Here is a 21,508-nt window from a genome sequence, read left to right as displayed (position 1 = left end):
TTTCATATGGATTCTAGACATCTGTCTTTTTAAAACATCCAGCCTTCAGTCAGTGTGAAATTTAAATTTGTAATAGTAATAAACCTGATTTCAAGAGCTGTTTGGGTCAGGTCCCTGCTGAGGTCACTGAGGATGCTAATGTATAAACAAGGAAATAATAAAGTGGAGCTAAGTTTATTTCTGTTTCATTAAAAATACAGGACAAAGAATCAATATTTCTTTCTAAGCCCTTGGTAGTGGAACATAAATAATTCAGGGTAAAATGGAAAAAAATAATAAAAAGGAATTGGCCCTTTTACTCTTTTCCTTTCTGGGGGAGTTTAGATGGAGCTGCTCTGTTGTTTAAACTTTCAGACGTTTCCTGGTTTTTGTTCAGATGCTCTTTTGTATTGGGTTCATGTTTCAGACCTGCTGTTTTAGAAATAAAATATAATGCTTGGTACTTATATACTTTGCACGTTTCATCTAAGGATCTGCAAGCACATCTCAAAGGTAGATGAGAATGATTTGTCTTCACCTGACAGACGAGTAAAATGAGACACAGTGAACTTAAATGCCTTGTCCAAGGTCAGACAGTGAAGACTGGAATCAGCTCAAGTCTCCAGACTCTTATTATACTTCGTTTATTTTCTGTACTTCTTCTTACCATGTTTGCTCATTTACAAAGTTATGGGCTAACCCAGAAGTCCCTTACTCTGGGAAAACAGCTTAACTGGGAGTTATGCCTGAGGAAGAACTTCAGGAGCTGGCCCATTGAGTTTTAATAAGGGCTACCATACTGAATTTGTGACATCACATTTACTTCTGTGGCTATTGCTACATCATTTATATAGAATTATGACCACTACTTGGTCGAGTGAAATGAGACGCTGGGTTAGAACAAACAGAATAATTCTCAATTCATTCAACAAAGATAACCTCTTTTAATACTTGTGGAATGTCCATGAGCAAATCAGAATTTCTTCCAGTTTATGCATTATTCAAGTTTATTTCATTAATCCTTCTCATTTTTTTGTTCCATAGCTGGATTGGGAATTTTCAGAATTTAACCTGGGTGTCTGAATTAGGATCAGTCAGATAAATCACACGGCATTCTTTTCAGTGTGCTCGCTGGTTGAGCACATAGGTACAAGTAGTGCCAGGACCTGTATCTGTGTAGTTAACTTTGGGGGGTTCTGTGCATATCTGTGACCTTGACATTGGCTTTCTGCACACATTGTTGTCAGGAAACCGGACCACTCCAGCGTTCACAAAAAGTGCACATTAACAGCCCAGTCCTGCACAGAGCGCCACAGACAGATCCCTGCACCCAGACGAAGACCTGTTCTCCACACAAGCATTGCCTGCAGCAGGTGCTCTTTGCAGAATGGAGGGAAAGCGATGCAAAGATGGCCAAAGTGACTTCCTTAATGCTTATGGAAACGTCTGTTGCATTGCCACTTCAGTGCTAGCCAGGTGGCGAAGGAGAAAGTTGTTATAAAGCACAGATATATGCAGTAAGAGTGAAAGGCATACAGATCCTGTCTTGCCAAATAAATTACTTTTCATATAACTATGTGCTTTTCTTACCCCAAGTTTCTGCCCGTCTGAAAGTTACTCTGTGACATCTCTTAAGCTCCTGGACCAAACATTTAGTAGTTCTGATCCACAAAATAACCCTGCACAGAGAGGAGTGGCACATCTTTTGTACATTAGCACCTTTCTCTCCGAGGAACAGTCATACTCAACTATGTTCACGTCACCTCCTGAATCCTTTCATGAGCTTCCCAGTTTCCCACTGCACCAAATAAAAGGGGAAGCAGTGTGGCCGAGTGCATAGATGCTGGATAGATAGTAAGGAGTTCTGGGTTCTACCCCCATCTCTGCCCCAGGGCCATAGTTTTTTAATCTGATCAGGGCCAAAGAGAGCCCTTCTTCCTCCTGAGCTAGGCACATTGGGCCAGAACTCAGCTGGCGTATATCGGTGTAGCTTTGGGGAAGTCAGGGGAGCAACACTGACTGACACCAGCTGGGGATCTGTCCCCTTGAGTTCCATGCCAAGTGGCTGTTTTCAGATCTGACCTTAATAACAGGTTTGCTGTCTGCTCCACATAGACATTAGAAGTCCCATGGCAATATTCTTAAGGAAAGGGGCTGGCCTGAGAGTCCTCATTCAAATTAGTGCCCTCATCTCCCATTGCTGTGCAGGGTGCTGTATGCCAGTAATGCAGGAGGCTGCAGCCTGCCACCCCAGATGTGACTGCATTTCAGTGGTTCATTAAGTGATCACTGTGGGTGGGATTTCCATGAGCTGTTTGAAATTGATTTTACTCTCTTCTTGTCAAAGTCAGTGCTAAAACTCCCACTGGCTTCAGTGGGAGCAGAGCTAGAGCGCTGTTGAAAATTGCATCCTGTATGTGCATTGTAGCATGCTTTGGGAGCCCTATGGATGAAAGGTGCTATCTAAATGTCAGTTACGCTACAAAGGCTGGGGGTCAAGGAAATATATGGTGATAGGTAGGGTCCCTGTTCTGCTCCCACTGAAGTCAAGGAAGCCTTTGAAACAGTCTTCAGTGGAAAAAGATTTGGGCATCTAAGGAAGTACGTTAGATAAAAAGAATCACAGAACTGTTGTTGTTGTTATTGCTCTTATGCAAATTTTAACTGTTAGCGTGGTTTAGGCAGTTGATGAATTTCCCCCTTAAATTCTTCTGGAAATAGTAGCCCTGCACAGATGCCTAGGTTAGACACCATGCAGCTGAATACTGATTGCTCAGCTGGAGAGATCATTTCCACCACATGCATTAAGTTTAGATATGGTCACCCTATTGGTGCCTTTGGTACCGGCAACCACTGAGAAATCCATACTGTGTGCTCTGTGGATCCTGTTAGTGAGAAGCTGTTGGAGAGGGCTGACTAGTGTGTGCCCTGCATGTGCTTTTAGACAGAAGGAGCCAGCTGATTTCCACTGCCGGTTTCCTTTGGCTTCCTTCTGTGGGTACGGTACCTGAAGAGGCCCATGCCAGGGAGCCACAGAGTTCCCATATTGCAATAGCTGCTCTTATTTATTTATTTTTCCCCGCTGATGAATTGAAAATGGAATATTTAAGAATGGCCAAAAGCCTGTGAGCTAAAGCAATAGGGTCAAATCCAGCTGTGTAACTCCATTGAAACCAATGCGTTGAATCTTGCTCAGAGTGCTCAGCGCCGTGGGCTGTTTGTTAATGCTATGTAATGGTATGTATGGTACGCCTCATAAGTGGATTGAGAACAAAAGCTGTTTTAAAATGTTATCAAGAATCTCTCTCATTCATATTTCCCCCCACACACTCACACAACGCACATGTTCCCACACACCCACACGCTCACAAAACACCCACACTCACAAAATAACACCTGCTCATTTAATCTGGAGTTTTATGCAGATGTTATAGGTTTGATTACCAAATATGCTGCAGTAACTAAGGAGAGGACCAACCCGAACCCCAGGGCCAAACACCCTAAAATGTTGGGAAGTTCAAATCAGACTCACCTCGCACAAATGTTTTTAAATAACAGGTTGGTCAGATTACACCAGTAATAAAGATGACAGTTCCTACAGTATAATTAGACTTTAGTGCACTGTCCAGGGTAAAGAGGGAAGTGGGACTGATCATTTAGGCCTGTGCAAAGTGAATGCACTGTGGGTGTGAAACACTGTCCCCGGACACTGGTGGGGTTATGTAACATCCACTGCGCAGTCACTGTACTGGTTCATGTTCTGATGCAGGGTTCAATCCGAACACAAACTAACACACACTAGCATCTTCCCTGCACTTCAAACAGACTTCTAACTTTGTGACCATTTTTCAAAGATCAGGAGAAACGAGAAGCCCCATGGCCGAGCACACACATCCTACAGCTTTCTCAAGAGTGTTCTTCTTTAAGCTCCCTTCTTATTTGCTTTCTCTTGTGCTCTTATTATAGGGCAATCCATTGTACTTCCAATCTGCCAGAAATGTTACAGTGAACATTCTCAATGAGAAGACTAAAGTCCTTACTCGTCTTGTAACAGGTAAGGAAGAGAAAACACCAGAGGAAAGAATTAAGAAGATGTAAAGGACCCTGTGCTGTGGGATAATTTACAATCATTAAACAGTACAGAGGAGGGTAGCTAAGGCTTCTAGTGAAGTACAACTTAAAAGTTAGCTCCACTTTGTAGAAACAAAAGATAAGAACGTTAGGGCTGTGCTGGAGAAGAAGCTGGCTGCACATTTCTAATAAAGAAGCTGAAAATTATTGTCACTTGAAAGTCAATCCAGAGACAAAAGGTTAGTTGTATGACTTCAGGGTCAGGAAGAAAATATTCAGTCTGACATTTCATTTGAACAGGCACAGGATTGTCCCAAGATACTTTTAACTTGCCTAAGATCTCTTGAACTCTGTTGGTTAGCACCATCTGTGCACAGATGCTCTGCAATTGAGTGCTTTCCAAACCCAAAGCTCCTTCTGCTGCTAAAGAACCCTTATTCTCAGGAGCATTAGCACTTCATGTTTGATGGGGAAACCAGTGTTTCAGAAATCCACCGCACGGGTATGTCTTTGAGAGCATGTGTGATTTGTGTCGAGAGAGCGGCACGTAAAATGCTTAATATACAAACAGAGCAGGCTATGACCAAGGAGAAGAATTGCTGTGTGGTGGACCAGTAATCCATAAACATGTTGTTTCTACATGAGTTTGGATTGTCTGGCTGGCTCCATCTCACCTCCAGCCACAGTGCTAAATAATTAACCAGATTCAGTAACCAATGACTTAAGGTGCATGTGAAAATTGCCGTGAGGAGGGAAATAAATTCAATCCTGAGCTCCCAGATTTTGCCATTCAAAAGGAACTTGTTTACTTTGTTGGTCATTTGCCATTTATTTCCCATGGAAACTTTGTGTCACTTAAGTGATTCTGTTTTGGCAGAGCTTGGAAGTGTCTAGATGGCTGTTAGTAGAAGATACAGCAGCTCTGTCACACACACACACGCACAAAGCACACACCATGCCAACACCGAAATGAGACCCAACACAGCAAAGTGGCTAGTAGAGATGCAGTCTCTAATGAAGGCATGGGAGGTTGACTTTTGGAAAAGATCATAAACTTACTGCTGCCGGCCTGTTTGGTTTGGAATGTCAGATGCTTCTTCACCATTGGGATCGGTGCAACATAAATAACCAAATACTTTTAATTTGATGTATAAAGGCTGCAATCAACACCCATTATGTGCTCTGGGTATCTTTGCATACACTTAAAAGTCATGGTAAATGATATGATACCATATAATATAACTGAACCTAAATATAACTACTCTAAAAATCTCCTGCTCCATAGTTTAGAAACCAACTCCTGATGACAGCAGTAATCGTAATCGAATATAGTAGCACTGTGTGTGTCTGTAAGCCCACATCCCCCTTACATGCCTCAGAAGAAGGGTGGGATAACACAGCATATCTCAAATACAAATTCTTTAACGAGGAGTGGGAAAGAGAATTCCACAATCGAGAGCCCTTCATAGAGAACACCCTGCCAGCTGCTCCCATCTCTTTAAATTGAGGGGTTTCCAGTTTAAGCAACTCTGCTGATCTCAGCTGAGGTGGAACGGCATGCAGAGCGATGCTGTCTTCTCAGGGAACCAGTTTCCACATAGGGCTTTACCGGTTAAAACCGACACCTGGAACTCCGCACAGAGAACTCACAGGCTGCCAACACAGCTCATGGAAAGCTGATGATGTGAGATCTCAGTGTGACACTCTGATTAGTAAGCAGGGTGCTGCATTCCGCGCCAGAGTCCGTTCCGAGTGGTCTTAAGATGATAGTCCCGTATTGAGCGCATTGCAGTCGTGGGTAGGTAGAGAGAAATTCGAACCTAAAAGCTGCCAAAAATTGTGAGATTTTCTCAAAATAATTTGCAGGATCCTTTAGTGTTTCCACAGAATTAAACAGTTTCTACCTTCTGTACCCACCACTGTGCACACAATTAATTGTTTGTGCACTCAGGCAGCATTGGCATGCATAAATGCTAGTGCACACAACTGCATGGGCGAGCAATTGTGAGCACACAGTGTTAAAGCCCACATTTAAAAACCTTGGCCCTTCAAGAGTCATTTTTCTTCTGAGAAGTGAGACTAGTCAGGGAGACAGTGAGAGAAACATTTGGGTCTGGTCATCTGCCAATGAGCCATGGCAAATCAATCAGGTTTTGTTGTGCGTGGCGTGGGATAGGTAGGAGAGGAATGTTAAGTGGTGATTTTTACAAGTTGAGTCCTGGTCAGGTAGCAGAAGGGTCAGCTCTTTGCACTGCTGAGCCACAGACCAGGATGGAATGGCCACAAGGGCAGGTAATGTTTGTCAGGCTTTGGAACAAAAAGCATTACCAGAGACTTCTCAGCATGAGATTGCAGAGCACATCAAAAGACAGCAGTAGTATTAAGATAAGAGCTAAATACTGGGGAAGTGTTACTCATATAAAACTTTCTGAAATATTAAAGGTGACTTCCCTTTATTTTGTCTTGTACACGCTTGAAAGCCAGTCACGTAGGGCCTCATCCTGTGAAGGCTCATTTGAAAATGCTCATCCCTTCTCAGGGTCAGACTCTTAGTACTGTACCTCATCTGCTCCTATTGATTTCAGTAGAACAGGCCATTAGTCTACAGTTCAAAATGAAGCACTTGCTCCTGATTTTTATATTCCTTTTGGATTGGAGCATGTCAGATACCAGCATCAGTTTATTCAGGGTAAATTGGATTTATATGGAAGTCAGAGCCAAGCAAAGAAAGGGCAGATGTTGGACTTGCTTCCTTTCGTCCTTTTCATACACTCATGCCTTGCAAAAATCTTCGTACCTTGTACAGCTGTGCCAATGCACTTAAATCAGGGCTGATAACACACTCTGCTATTTCATGCCTGGGTCTTTCTTTAGCAGAAACTCCCAGTTGTGATAAATTGCTTGGTGGTTTTGTAATGTCAACAAATGTTCATTAAGGCATAGGAAGAAATCATGGTCATTTTTACAGGGCGGTTTAAACATCATGTTATTACCTTGTCCTAAGGAGAAGTCACACTCTCAAGAGGAGAAATCTCTCTGAGTGGTTGATCAAATTGTAGATCATACATGCAGAATTACTGAGATAATCTCAACACTCAGATTTATTGCATTCATAAAAATACCATATGATTTTCTTCAGAAAACATGGGCTAAACCTGTTCTCCCGTTCTAGGTCCCCAAGCAGTGGAAGCACACAGCCAAAAATTCGAGGTGAAATCCCTCTCTGGAAAATTGCTGTTTTCTGCAGATGACAACGAAGTGGTCGTGGGAGCAGAGAGACTGAGAGTTTTAGGTAAGAGCTCTTAGACAAATCAACTGTTCTAAAACTGTCTAAACTTCTCAGAAAGTTTTCTAAGAGCTTGGTCGAGCTCGGTTTGAAGTCAACACCAAAACTCTTGTTGACATCAGTAGGGGTTGGTCAAGCCTTGGGAGACTGGACTGCTCATGGGATTGGTAATGGGACTCACTGCCTTGCACCTACATCTGTGCTTTGAATGTGCCTCAAGCTGATTGTGACCGTTGCTGTCATGTGATGGCTGTTGGCTAGCCTTCCTAATAAGTTACTGGTGGCTGCAATCCAGGTTCACTGGAGAAGTAAATAACTAGTTTTGGCAGTCTTAGCAGAGAGGCCAAACACTGGATGATTTTGGAGGCTGAGCTACCTGCTCAATCCTTTGGGTCCAAGATGACGGATGATAATGGAGCAGTGTAGGGTAGCTTTCACGGCCACAGTCACTGTCCTGGGAATAAACAGAGGACTCCAGTCCTGTTGATCTGGTCCTTTCACCAACCCTACATTCATTCTAAAGCAATACGATTTTCAGAAGAACTGCTTCCCACATTGTATTTTTAGTCTCCATACTAATTTTCTTGATAGTCTATGGGCTTTTATCTTATATTACCTAATTTTTCCTTAATATCCATATGAGAGTTTGCTGTGTCTTGGAGCCCAATATGGCTTTTTTGCTGGCATGGCTTAATCCGCTATACCCAATGAGGGATTCACCCCGCCCCCCTTGGCAGGCAGCCAGACTCTCCACTGTTGTCATCCACTGGAGTTCTTCAGTAATTCAAGGTAGGCCGGAGTAACACGAACTCCCACCAGACTCTGCAGGAGTCCTATTGGCAGGATTCTCTGTTGAAAGCCACAGAATTGGTGCATCCCTCTGCTGCTGCTCCTCTTTGACTGGCTTAATTTACTTTGAGGGTTGTGCTTGATCTGAAAAACCTCTCCCCTATAAACCAGGGGTTTGTCTTTTTATGCTACCGCAGCCTGGATCAGCTTAACTCCCCAGAGTTTCCTGCACCAGGTCCTTCTGTCAAAGTTTATGCTGGCATTATCTTGTGAGTACGAGTGCTCGAATGCCTGAGCAGCCTTTGTGTTTATTTCAGTTAGGTGGAAAAGAGACTGTTTAGGTGTTTTTAATAATTTTAAACATTTTTCCCCATAGTTATATATCGTAACCCCTTTAGAAGCATGAAGCCTTTTCACCTTCCTCTGCAGCATGAGGCATGGGTCACTTGCAGGTTTAAACTAGTGTAAATGGTGGATTCTCTGTAAATTGAAGTCTTTCAATCATGATTTGCAGACTTCACTAACTCAGCCAGAGGTTAGGCAGGTTCTGTGGCCTGCGATGTGCAGGAGCTCAGACTAGATGATCATGATCATAGAATCAGAATCATAGAATATCAGGGTTGGAAGGGACCTCAGGAGGTCATCTAGTCCAACCCCCTGCTCAAAGCAGGACCAATCCCCAACTAAATCATCCCAGCCAGGGCTTTGTCAAGCCTGACCTTAAAAACCTCTAAGGAAGGAGATTCTACCACCTCCCTAGGTAACCCTTTCCTGTGCTTCACCATCCTCCTGGTGAAAAAGTTTTTCCTAATATCCAACCTAAACCTCCCCCACTGCAACTTGAGACCATTACTCCTTTTTCTGTCAAGGAGTAATGATGGTCCCTTCTGCCAATAGAGTCTGTGAGCCTAAATCTGTTGCCCTCCAGTACAGTGCTTGCTGTTTGGTTATAGAAGGTTTGCAAAGGAGTATTGGGTGGAGGATGTTTTTAATTGAGAAAAAAGAGCATGCAAGTGTTCATTTAAAAAATAAAACAACCTACATACCTATTGTGACAGGGTCAGGCCAGATGGCTACAGGAGAGTAATAGAAGGCAGATATATTAGCCCCAGGTTAAGTAGGTCCCTTTTCCCTGGGTAAGGTAACAGGGAAGGTTCCAGAACAATCAGAAACCTTCTGGAGACAATTAAGAGAGACAGGCTGATTAGAACACCTGCAGCCAATCAAGAAGCTGTTAGAATCAATTAAGGCAGGCTAATCCGGGCATCTGGGTTTAAAAAGGAGCTCACTTCAGTTTGTGGTGCGTGTGTGAGGATCTGGGAGCAAGAGGCACTAGGAGCTGAGAGTGAGAACACGGACTGTTGGAGGACTGAGGAGTACAAGCATTATCAGACACCAGGAGGAAGGTCCTATGGTAAGAATAAAGAAGGTGTTGGGAGGAGGCCATGGGGAAGTAGCCCAGGGAGTTGTAGCTGTCGCCCAGCTGTTCCAGGAGGCACTCTAGACAGCTGCATTCCACAGGGCCTTGGGCTGGAACCCGGAATAGAGGGCAGGCCCGGGTTCCCCCCAAACCTCCCAACTCCTGGTCAGACACAGAAGGAGTCGAACTGGACTGTGGGTTCAAAAAAACGGACAGGCTGAGGGCTGCCGTGAAGCTCCAAGGCTAGCAAATCCGCCAATAAGCACAAGACCCACCAAGGTAGAGGAGGAACTTTGTCACACTATGTAATATACCTATCTATATCTATCACTTTCTGTATGGAATATGTGTGTATTTTATATATATATATATATGTTTATATGGATTTTGTAATTTGGTGCTTTCCAGACTTCATGGTGTCTCTTTTTTATTAGAAAATTTAAAAACTGACCATTAAAGCAAATGTGCAGTTTTAGAGCAGTAAAATATATACCACAAAATTAGGCTCTTAACACAAGTCTCCTATCCTCCACTGCATTTTTCAGAGATATTGGATCAACTCAATTCTTATGAATTCAGGAGATGATCAGTCTAAGTATTCTCCTGGAGATCTCAGAGTAGAAGGATATTTTAGACCATTTTTCTTGGTCAAACCAAGTGATAATTAGCTGATAAAAAGTATTCCACAGGTTGCAAATACTCCTTTTCAGATGACATAGCTCGAAAAATATTTGTCTATTATTTGCTTGAATTGCTCTGGAGGAAGCAGCAGTAGTTTTAGATATATCAGTTTGAGTTTATGCCTCATTGTAGTCACTGGAACATAAGGAGTGGGGAGCTTGCTAATGCTATCGTGCATTTTTATTTATGTTTGCAGTAGAATCTCTCTCAAGGTTTTATCAGGCTTAGGTAGAGACATGAAAGAAGAAAAGATATGGTGACAGGAGAATAGAGGTTATACTGTACAGTATTTCAGTAACCTTGAGCTGCAACGTTTTCAGCGTTTGTGTTGGGCTTTGATTTTTTTCACCCTCGTTTCTGTAATCTAACTGTGTCTCAAAAAGTGGTTGTCGTCGCTGCTTACCATGCCAGGAGATGTTATTCTGTATCTTTGTATTCCTTCCAATATTCTTGTCTGGACCTGAGGGTCAGGATCCTGGATGAAGATAGGCAGGAGTAGTGGCAGGAGCCGAAGCCAGGGGTCAGAGCTGGTGTCGGAGTGAAGCTGAGGGACAAAGCCAGAGTCTGAGTCGGGAGTCAAGCCGAAGGACAGAACTGGAGGCGGGAACAAGAATTGGGCCAGGAGTCAATACCAGGGATCAGGATCCGTGCTGGGGCTCCGGGGATCGATGGAAGTCAGGATCTAAGTCAGAGGAGAGGTCAATTCCAGGAGTTCAAAGACAGAGAAGCAGGACAGACGTGGCAGCTACGTAGGAATCCACATTGTTGCCTGGACATATCTTTTTGCCTTAGGTATTTATATGGCCCTCATTACCATAATATTTGAACACCTCACAATCTTTAATGCATTTATCCTCAGACACCCCTGTGAGGTTTTGCAGGGCTATTACCCCATTTTACAAACGGGAAACCGAGGCACAGCGAGATGAAGTGATTTGCCAAAGGTCACACAGGGAGTCTGTGGCAGAGTGGAGAATTTAACATGGTTACTAGGCTGGTGACCTAACCACTGGATCGTCCTCTATACAGCGGGCTATGGCTTTGATTCACAGTCAACCCCTCAGAGGCAGAATCTGCCACCGTTACTCCCACTGAGTAGAACTTCATTCCTCATTGAGTCTCACATGGCAGACATTCACGGAGGAGGACAGCTTAGGGTTCCCTATATCCTCCCCCACACTGTATAGCTTGGCACGCACCAAAAAGACACAATCTAGTGCTGATTTGGGTATCTCCCAAGGGCTCATAAACTCTCACACTCTGAACAGTGGAAGGAGAAACAAACTGGCCCTAACTAAATTCACATGTTGTGCTGTAAACAGTTCCCCTCTCTCACATACCCCTTCCCCCACCCCGAAATAAAACAAATTATGATAATCTAAAAAATGTTGTATCTAAGAGATGCTTCAGTAAAAGAACATTGAAAAGTAACTTTGATATACATTAATTACCAATTTCGTTCTACAACACATTGAACATTATAACATTTATAAACAAAGGATAATCATAAAGCATTATTCTAACTGTTAATTAGCTCTATTTATTCTCCAGATTAGTTTTTAAATATGCCCTCTAGATGCCACTTGATACTAATTACCAGAGTTACATTATTATCTCTATACAAAAGCATTTTTAATTAAATCTAAAGCAATTTAAATTAGTGAGAGTTTTTACAGAAATTAAACTGTGGTCAGATTCTTAATTTAGCCTTTTAAAACAACATCAGATGGCATGCTGGAATCAGTTCTCCCAAAGGCCTTGACATCTTTTTGGACGTTAGATTTCAGAGTTTGTTTTCAGGAAAGCTTGCCAACAAATTCTGGTAATTAATATTTATGGTGGGAAGTGAATTGATGTTTTTCTTTTACTGAATATTGGTGGAAATCCAGATGAATTGTGATGATCTTAAAACAAGACAATATGGAGAGTGCTTACACATTGTACTGGCTGTTTTGGTCTCTGGTTTTGAATTGTAGAGGAAGCGCCAATATAGACATGTGGGAGTCAGGTTGAGGTGCAGTGGGACGTAGTCACTGTACACAAGTGCCATATTTGGTGGTTCTCGTGGTATGACAAAGATCACTAATAAGGCATCTAAGAGTTTCCTTTGATTTCAGTGGGCTTTGCATAAGGCCCCTATTGTATAAAACATACGAATTCCAGGGCAGAGATTGTCCCCAAGTGAAAGGAGTCCCAAACTTGACGACCATAATATAAATGGTTACTATTGCTATTACTAAACACTGGGTTAAACCCTCTCCCCATGGCACAGGCCAGCTAAAGCGGCTGTGCTTTCCTGAGGTTATGGTGGGACGGAATCCTGCCCCCTCAATCTCCCAGGCTCATGACTGCAGTAGCTCTTCTGCAGGGGAGTTTGACCCAAGTCTCATTCTGCCCACATTACATCCCTACACACCAGAATGTCAGAGCCCTCTTGGAGCTGAGCTGACCCCTTTCATTGTCTCCTCTCCTGTAGCCATGTCTGTGTAGCAAAACTGCTCTGGTTCTACTGAGCTCACATCCTTCTGTGGCCCTAAGTGGGGGATCCATGGTAAATTCCATGTGGACCATGAAATGGAGCACCAATATACAGAATTTGGGGGTGTTGCTAACCACACTTGCTTTCTGGACCATTCTCTGTTTTGGAATCATTGTTCTTCCAAGCAGTTTTTCCTGCTGATTTGATTTCACTAATGTGTCTAGTAACCCAGGTGGAGTCTCAGGTGCTGAAATGTAATTGCTAATTTATTAATAGGTCTGTAGTCATTTGTTCCAAAGGCACATTTCTACTTCGTTATTTACAGGAGAAAGGTATTAACACCATAAAGATTTTAGTTAATAAAGCACTACAAATGGAAAGCAACATAACCTGGTATGCCTGTGGCTAAAGAACTCTCTACATAATGGCCTCACAGAATGATCACTTTAAACCAAAGGTTTGGTTTTGGTTTAATCTGTTTTGAATTTGCAGTCTTGTGTTCACAAGTATTAGACTGCCACTACACAAGAGAGGATGAAAAGGGAATTTGTATTGCCCCCAGCGCTTTCCAGGTTGGTCAGGAGGGGGATACGGTTTAACATGAATGTGATGAACTAATATCTCTGTGTAAACCATCCCAGCTGTCTCAACGGCTTTGCGTCCTCAAACATTTTCAGTAGGTCTTGTGTTGCCGTAGTCTGGGAGGAACAAAGGAGGTGCTACAAAGGAGGTCCAAGCCTGATAGAGAACAAATAAGCCTCCTGATTCTTTTAGTGTTGCATTTTTAGTAAATTCTTGGCATACCCTTTACATACTGGGCTAGTTGAGATTTGTACAGCAGAATGAGTATAATAGTACAGCTGAGTTTTTATGAATACTAGCCACAACGTTATTTGCTTGTCAGTTACTTTTATTGCAAAGGTAAATGATAAACTCAGGACCTTTCACGTGGAGATGGAAAAAGATGGGGAATCTTATGCAGTACATTTTTTATCTTACAGTAATTTTTTATCATATACACTTCTCTGAGGGATGTTTGTTTCTGTCTAAAATGTTCAGGTCAAGACCTCTGCTTAACCTTTGCAGTGGTAATTGTGCTTTCAGAATGGCTTTTGGCTGGAGTCTGCATGGCAGTATGAGCAGTAGCCCTAGTTTCCCACCTTTGGAGGCAAAGCTGTCAAGTCTGGTACGAGTCAAAATGAAATGGACCGTGTGCTCTCACCATTATATCCCCTGAAATGCTGTGTGTGTGGACAAATAGCAATCTTGAATCCCAGTGCTGAAATAGAGAGGATTGTGCGGTGTGTATTCCTGAGGTGAAACATCCCGGCCACAGTTCCAGTAGCTAGCTCTTCCGAAAGAGGGAGGACATCACTGGAGAGGGTTAAAATGTCTTGCCAGTGGTGACAGTTGTCCTTTGCGAACCATCTAAAAGATGATTGTGTCTGATTAAAATAAGGCACTGTGCTGTAGATGGTGGAAGACCACTTCTTTAGGAGGCCGCTGTGAGCCTGCAACACTCATTCTCAGTTTCTGTCCAGTTCTGACTGAGCTCTTGAGGACGTTAGTAGTATTGATAATGTAACCTGGGAGTGAGAGCCACGTTCTGCCATCAGTGCAATGAAGAATGGACAAAGAGAAAAATTAAGTTACTGATGAAACATTATGACAAGTGCTAACAGATTTTAGCCTTGGCAGCACTAAGGCTGGAAATAGTATTCATTTCCTTTATTCGTCAGGCAAAGCTGTGTGACTGCAGTCTTATCAAACCTCTAATGTGTTTTCTTTGCATCACTAGGGTGCAAAAAAATCACATTTAACAAAGGAAAAAGGGATGCGATGAGAAATCAATACACTGTCCACCAGTAACTAAAGGCATGAGAAAGGGTGATCCATTTGCACCGTTTGGCTATGAACTGCAGTTGAACTGAGAGGAAATGAAGTTTCTTCCTCACTTTCAAATCCTGTGCGCCTGTAGACAGATTAAGGACCAAATCCTGAAGTCTTGATGTTTGCTCAGACAAACTGTGAGTGACACTCAGGAATTTTGCCTGGGTAAGCACTGAATACAAACCGAGGGCCCAGTCATGCTGTGAGATCCATGCATGAAGAGGACCCTCAGCCACTTTTGCAACAGCGTTCCTTGATGCTACAGGGACTCTTCAAGGGATGGGGTGGGCCGCAGGAAGAAGGTACATACTCTCCCCTGTACCTAGTGGAGCGCACAGTGCAAAGGTAATGTAGTCAGGCCAGCTTTCATATCATTGGTCCCCTTTTCTGCAGTGAGGATCCTCCTTTAGCGGTGTGCCCTAGGGGCTGCTTTTGGCTGCAGAAGTCCTGAGAGGGTGCACTGAGTGGGACTGCTGAGAGCACAGACCCCCGGGCCTCCTGCTGCTGATATCCTGATGTCCCTGGGGAGCTCAGGGCATCATTGGCTTTGTGACTGGGAAAGGGGTGAGGAAGCAAATCCTGCCTTTCAATACAATGTCTGGAATCGCTCACAGCCGTCTCCCCTTTCTCTCCTTCCCATGGGTTTTCCCAGGGAGGCGCAATCTGGCCAGGGCTAAGGACTTTAGGACTTCATAGTTTGAACAGAAGTAGTAAGAAATATATTTAATGTTTTTGACCCTCGGTGGGCATCTTTGTCCTTCAACCCTAAGGCTGGAGCTGAACACAGCAAGGAAACAGCTGCCTTAAGCCAGTATGTTAAAACAAAATCCCTGGGCCCAAGAGACTTTCCCATAGAAAGGGCAGTCTGGTATAACTTACTGATATGTAAATTACATTGTTTTTATTGGCACTATCTGTTTTATTGGTGCCAGATATAAGAAAATTGGTTTGTCTGATTTGCAGAGAAAATCTGAGTTATCAGGCCCATGAGATTTATGGCATTTTTTTTTCCTTTAAAGGGAATTAATACAGACAATAATTGTTTGGTACCAAGGTAATCATCCTGGATTTTGGCTTCTTTAATGATTTTGTGGACTTTCAAAATATTTCATTTTATGTTTTTATTAAAAATAAACACAATTGTCAACAGTACGGTCATAAATATAAAGGGAAGGGTAACCACCTTTCTGTATACAGAACTATAAAATCCCTCCTGGCCAGAGGCAAAACCCCTTCACCTGTAAAGGGTTAAGAAGCTAAGATAACCTCTCTGGCACCTGACCAAAATGACCAATGAGGAGACAAGATACTTTCAAAGCTGGAGGGGGGGAACAAAGGGTCTGTCTGTGTGATGCTTTTGCTGGGAACAGGTCAGGAATGCTCTTCAGAACTTCTGTTAAGTTAGTAAGTAATCTAGCTAGAAATGTGTTAGATTTCCTTTTGTTTAAATGGCTGGTAAATAAGCTGTGCTGAATGGAATGTATATTCCTGTTTTTGTGTCTTTTTGTAACTTAAGGTTTTGCCTAGAGGGAGTCTCTATGTTTTGAATCTGATTACCCTGTAAGGTATTTACCATCCTGATTTTACAGAGGTGATTCTTTTACTTTTTCTTTAATTAAAATTCTTCTTTTAAGATCCTGATTGCTTTTTCATTGTTCTTAAGATCCACGGGTTTGGGTCTGTGTTCACCTATGCAAATTGGTGAGGATTTTTATCAAGCCTTCCCCAGGAAAGGGGGTGTAGGGCTTGGGGGGATATTTTTTGGGGAAGACGTCTCCAAGTGGGCTCTTTCCCTGTTCTTTGTTTAACACGCTTGGTGGTGGCATCATAGGGTTCAAGGACAAGGCAAAGTTTGTACCTTGAGGAAGTTTTTAACCTAACCTGGTAAGAATAAGCTTTGAATGGTTTTTCATGCAGGTCCCCACATATGTACCCTAGAGTTCAGAGTGGGGAAGGAACCTTGACAAGTACCAATAATTAAAGATGGTGAGAAAGCAAAGGGAACAAAGCAGAGTTGAAGCAATATTGGTTATGGCAAAACAATGGCTAGTCTGCGAAAGAAAGAAAGGAAGGAAGGAAGATTTATTACTTTTTTCCACTACCCTCGCTGAATCTAGCCATTTTATATTGGTGAGGCACGGAATGGAACTTCTATTGATTTCAGATTTGATGAGATTACACGGGGAGCAATCACTATTACTGTGTTCACCCATTTAAGAACATAGATTAAGGATGAATAAGGCTTTTAAAGTAGCTCTGAATTAAAAGAAGCAGGCACAGATCATTACTGACTATATTGTATTGAATTTACTTTCCTCGGATCTGTTGGCACTGCCGTTAACTTTCTAAAGAGTCTAGCATATTGACCTGCTGGGACCCACAGAGGAGAACCTAGTTACATGGTATTTTAATGAGTGAGTTGCTGAATGCACCCTGATCGATAATAGTGACCACAGAAGCTTTTTGGAAATCACAACAGTGTACATTTTCCTCTGACTATCTGAAAAAAATTAATTTCAGATTACATGAAACTACAGGGAGTTTTTTAAAGAGAAGTTCATACAAGCTTAAAGTAATTAAGAATCTCTTCATAGAACAATTTGACTCCTATTTTATTGTAAAGCAGTGATTTACAATACTAAAAATGTTCCATGGATGTAGGGTTATTAATAGAAGAGCAAATGGAACAAGAAAGAAATGTTGACCACGAAAAAGAAAAGGGTGGAAAATAACTTGGAAATGTACCCTGGTTCTTTTTATCTGGGCTGTGACCTTGTTTCTCTTTATACATGTGCAGTTTGCCCCTACCAATTGAACTGTAGTCACAACTTTGAGTTCTCATGGCCAAGATTTTCAAAACTGGCCTAAAGTTTCAGCCTCACTGCAAATAATTGGCCTAATTTTCAAAAGTGCTAAGCACCCAGCTCCTCCCACTGGCTTTTCAAAGCTAGGCTACTTTTCAAGATGTCTAAGGGCTAGTTGACACTAGAATTGCCGAAGTGGTGCAGCTGCAGCACGGCTACTGCAGACGCTCTATGCTGGTGGGAGAGAGCTCTCCTGTCGGCGTGATGAATCCACCTTTTCGAGAGGCAGTAGCTATGTGAGGAGCAAAAGCTCTCCCACTGACATAGTGCTGTCCACACTGGCACTTAGGTCAGTGTAACTTACGTCACTCAGGGGGCTGCCTTTTTCAAACCATGGAGCAACATACGTTACACCAATGTAAGTGCTAGTGTGTACAAGCCCTAAGTGTGGATGTAGAGGTCCAACTTTAGTCATTCAGTTTTGAAAATCTTAGCCTGTCTGCTGGTGAGCTGATTGCCAGGAAGCACTGTCAGCAGAATAATCCACCCGTTGCCTACCAGTGCAACATCTTCAGTTGTCCTTCTCTGCACATGCAAATTAATAAAGGTGGAAATCTGGTTTCACTGGTTTTGTATGGAGGAAGGAAATGCATGAGCATTGACACTCACCTGATAAATGTGCCAACGGCCAACTCTGAAAGGAAGGATCAGGGATAAAGCCTTCTTTTACCGTCGACCGGGATACAATATGAGATGTCACACAGCATGGTGCTGAGCAACGAAGAAGCAGCCCCATTGTGTGCAAGAGGCAGGATTCATGTCATGGGGCAGGTCATCTGCCAGAGCCTCAGCCTGTTGGGTCACGTGCTGCTTTCACTTCTGAAGTGTAAGAGCAAAGTCTGGGTCCACAGCCCCCCTCTAGCGGTGGGAGAAAGGGCCCGCTCTTTGACTCCACCGGCAACAGATGAAGCTGTTCAGAAAGGATGGAAACTGGCAGTGGTACTTAATTCTCAAATGGAGTTGAAGGGACCTGGAAGCCCGATTTAAACTCAAGCAGCTGCCTCTTGAAAGCGCGCTGTTGAGATTATTCTCACCCCATCCTTTTTTGCCTACCTGTGGTGGAGTGAAGGTATAGAGAAACCCAGTGCAGCAGCGGATGTAACAAGCCAACAGAGCTGGTATCAGGAGGTCGGCCCTTGCTACAGAGTGGGAATAAGTCAGTGAACCCACAGAATACAGTCTCAAACAAAAGAAAAAATATGTGAAGTTGAACAGCAATCATTCCCTTAACATAAAAGTCTTGCTTCTTGCTAATGCAGTAGCTCAACACATGCAAAATATTTTGCCAGGTTTTACCCCACCAACTTATGCCAGTTCAGAGAAAAAACAACTCTTGGGTGGATCTTCACGGTCCTTCAAAACACTTCAGATAGATCCTGTCACATGCTGTATAAGCACCTGATTGATTGTGTGGAATTAAGTTATTGGACAGAAAACCAGCTAATGGAAACACATTGATGAAATCATTTTTGAGGGATATTACATGGAATTTAAAATAAAGCTGAAATGGGTATATAGATTTTTCACTCAAACTGTTTATGAACATTTATCGCTGGTAAATTACAGTGTCGAAAGAGAGAATTGGTAGGCATGGGTTTTAATAGAAGTCTTTATGAAATAATAAGAATACAATAATTTATTATCTAGGGACATACAGTACGTATGGATACAAATTATATGATATTTGTCTGCTTAACTGTATCTGGCTGTTTGTAGACAAATGAGGCTGTGCTAAGTTAGATAGTCTTATAAGGTGAAAAAATACTTCCAATACTTTAAAATGAAACAGGATTTGATATTATAAATCTTTCACAGTGGATATGAACTGTTTTAATAACATCAACCAGGAGACAAAAATAATTTAGTAATAAATTTCACTTAACTTTGCTTTTGCTTTATGTTCAATAAAAGTGGAGGAAGACTGAGATACCTCTAACTGGGGAGAGTGGTGATGGATACATGTGAAAATGTTCAGATTGTACATTTACCACATTTGCCAAAGATCTGCTTTCCTCAACTAAAGCAAAATGAAAACAAGAACTGAGAGGTTTGCAAAGCTGATGTTATTGAATTCTAGCAACAGAATTCCAAAGTAGCTAACAGGCCAGAGTTTTACAGGAATCCCAGTCTGGTTAAATACCTTACAGATGGTAAATACTTTACAAATATACCCCCTAAAGTTGTAGTGTTATTAGTATACGTTGCAGGAGTGAGTAATGGGAAAGAATACTCTCACAATAGGAAGACACAAAATGTATGGAATAGAAGTGCAATAAGTGTTTTGTTTTTTCTTTTCAATTTGTAACCAAATGCCGGTCAAATATTCATAACTGAGGTTATGAATAAGGAACAACAAAAAGGGCAACAAAAATGATTAGGGGTCTAGAACACATGAGTTATGAGGAGAGGCTGAGGGAGCTGGGATTGTTTAGCCTGCAGAAGAGAAGAATGAGGGGGGATTTGATAGCTGCTTTCAACTACCTGAAGGGGGGTTCCAAAGAGGATGGCTCTAGACTGTTCTCAGTGGTAGCAGATGACAGAACGAGGAGTAATGGTCTCAAGTTGCAGTGGGGGAGGTTTAGATTGGATATTAGGAAAAACTTTTTCACTAAGAGGGTGGTGAAACACTGGAATGCGTTACCTAGGGAGGTGGTAGAATCTCCTTCCTTAGAGGTTTTTAAGGTCAGGCTTGACAAAGCCCTGGCTGGGATGATTTAACTGGGAATTGGTCCTGCTTCGAGCAGGGGGTTGGACTAGATGACCTTCTGGGGTCCCTTCCAACCCTGATATTCTATGATTCTATGATTCTATGAACAGAAGCAAAGGGAAACGAACTGGTTGTGGCTGGGCATAAACTTCTGAATACTACCCACATTTTGCCCCATTGTTCTGGGCCATCTCTATTCTCAGGTTATTGACTTTCCAGCATAGCCTGTCTATGGCCCAGTCTAGAGTAGCAGGAACTGCCAGAGTTCTAGGGAGAGTGCATATCTCATAGGACTGGTTATGAGATACAGGATTTTCCACCTTTACTGTAAATCCTCTATTTCCAACTCGCTTGGGTCAGGAATTAACCCCAATTTGCAACTGTGTGAGACCTGGCCAGTGACCTGTGTGATGTGAGTTGATTCGCTCATTCCAGTTCCCACTGCATATGTGTCTGTATCACTACTGAGGAAAAGTAGGGCTTAAGGTATCAAGCAATGAATATCAGAGAAGGAAGACAAGGAGATGGCTGATTTTCTGAAAGGAAGTCTGGCTCCAGTATAGTAGATGTTCTTAGTTGGAGCCTTTCCAAAATCTCCATGGATTAGAAACTTCATTGGTTGTGTTTCAAAAATTGCTTCCTCATCCCAAATTAAATAACGAATTCCTGGTAAACTCCAGGCCATTATAACTCCAGGCCCAAATCATCACTGGCCATTTACATGTCTCCATTACTTTGACTAGTGTAGTTTACTTATTATTTAAAAAAAAAAACTAATGAGAATTATAATTGTAAACAACAGATTTCAGAGTAGTAGCCGTGTTAGTCTGTATCCGCAAAAAGAAAAGGAGGACTTGTAGCACCTTAGAGACTAACACATTTATTTAGCTCACAAAAGCCTATGCTCAAATAAATTTGTTAGTCTCTAAGGTGCCACAAGTCCTCCTTTTCTTTTAACTGTAAACAACAGTCACAGTGTGAGCATAAACCCAATAATACAAGTGGAAAATGACCAGGAATATTTTATGTGCACCACTGCCAAGCCCCCAAATATGCCCACTCACTCGCCCCACCCCAAAAATCCTCATTTTATTATTCAGTTATGTGCAGGCTTCTGTTTTTCCCACGTTTCATTGCGAAGTTACTTACTAGTACCATTGTGTGGGATAAACTGAAACTGACATTATTTGGAAAGGTTTCAGAGTAACAACTGTGTTAGTCTGTATTCGCAAAAAGAAAAGGAGGACTTGTGGCACCTTAGAGACTAACCAATTTATTTGAGCCTAAGCTTTCGTGAGCTACAGCTCACTTCATCGGATGCATACTGTGGAAACTGCAGAAG

The 21,508-nt window shown here is 42.4% G+C and overlaps 1 protein-coding gene across 2 annotated transcripts in view; it reads left to right on the top strand.

Annotated features, from left to right (window-relative positions):
- The window catches only part of SGCD (sarcoglycan delta), a 513,449-nt gene that overhangs the window by 431,977 nt on the left and 59,964 nt on the right, over nt 1–21,508 (top strand). For both annotated transcript variants that reach the window (XM_084635702.1, XM_084635703.1), the window contains 2 exons: nt 3,946–4,033; nt 7,223–7,342. In XM_084635702.1, the coding sequence (XP_084491828.1) occupies nt 3,946–4,033; nt 7,223–7,342 (208 nt within the window). The remainder of the gene's footprint in view (nt 1–3,945; nt 4,034–7,222; nt 7,343–21,508) is intronic.

This window comes from Lepidochelys olivacea (assembly GCF_965140295.1).
Source record: "Lepidochelys olivacea isolate rLepOli2 genome assembly, chromosome: 8".
NCBI lineage: Eukaryota > Metazoa > Chordata > Testudines > Cheloniidae > Lepidochelys > Lepidochelys olivacea.
The sequence above is the reverse complement of the archived record's forward strand: the minus strand, read 5'-3'. Positions and strand labels throughout refer to the sequence as shown.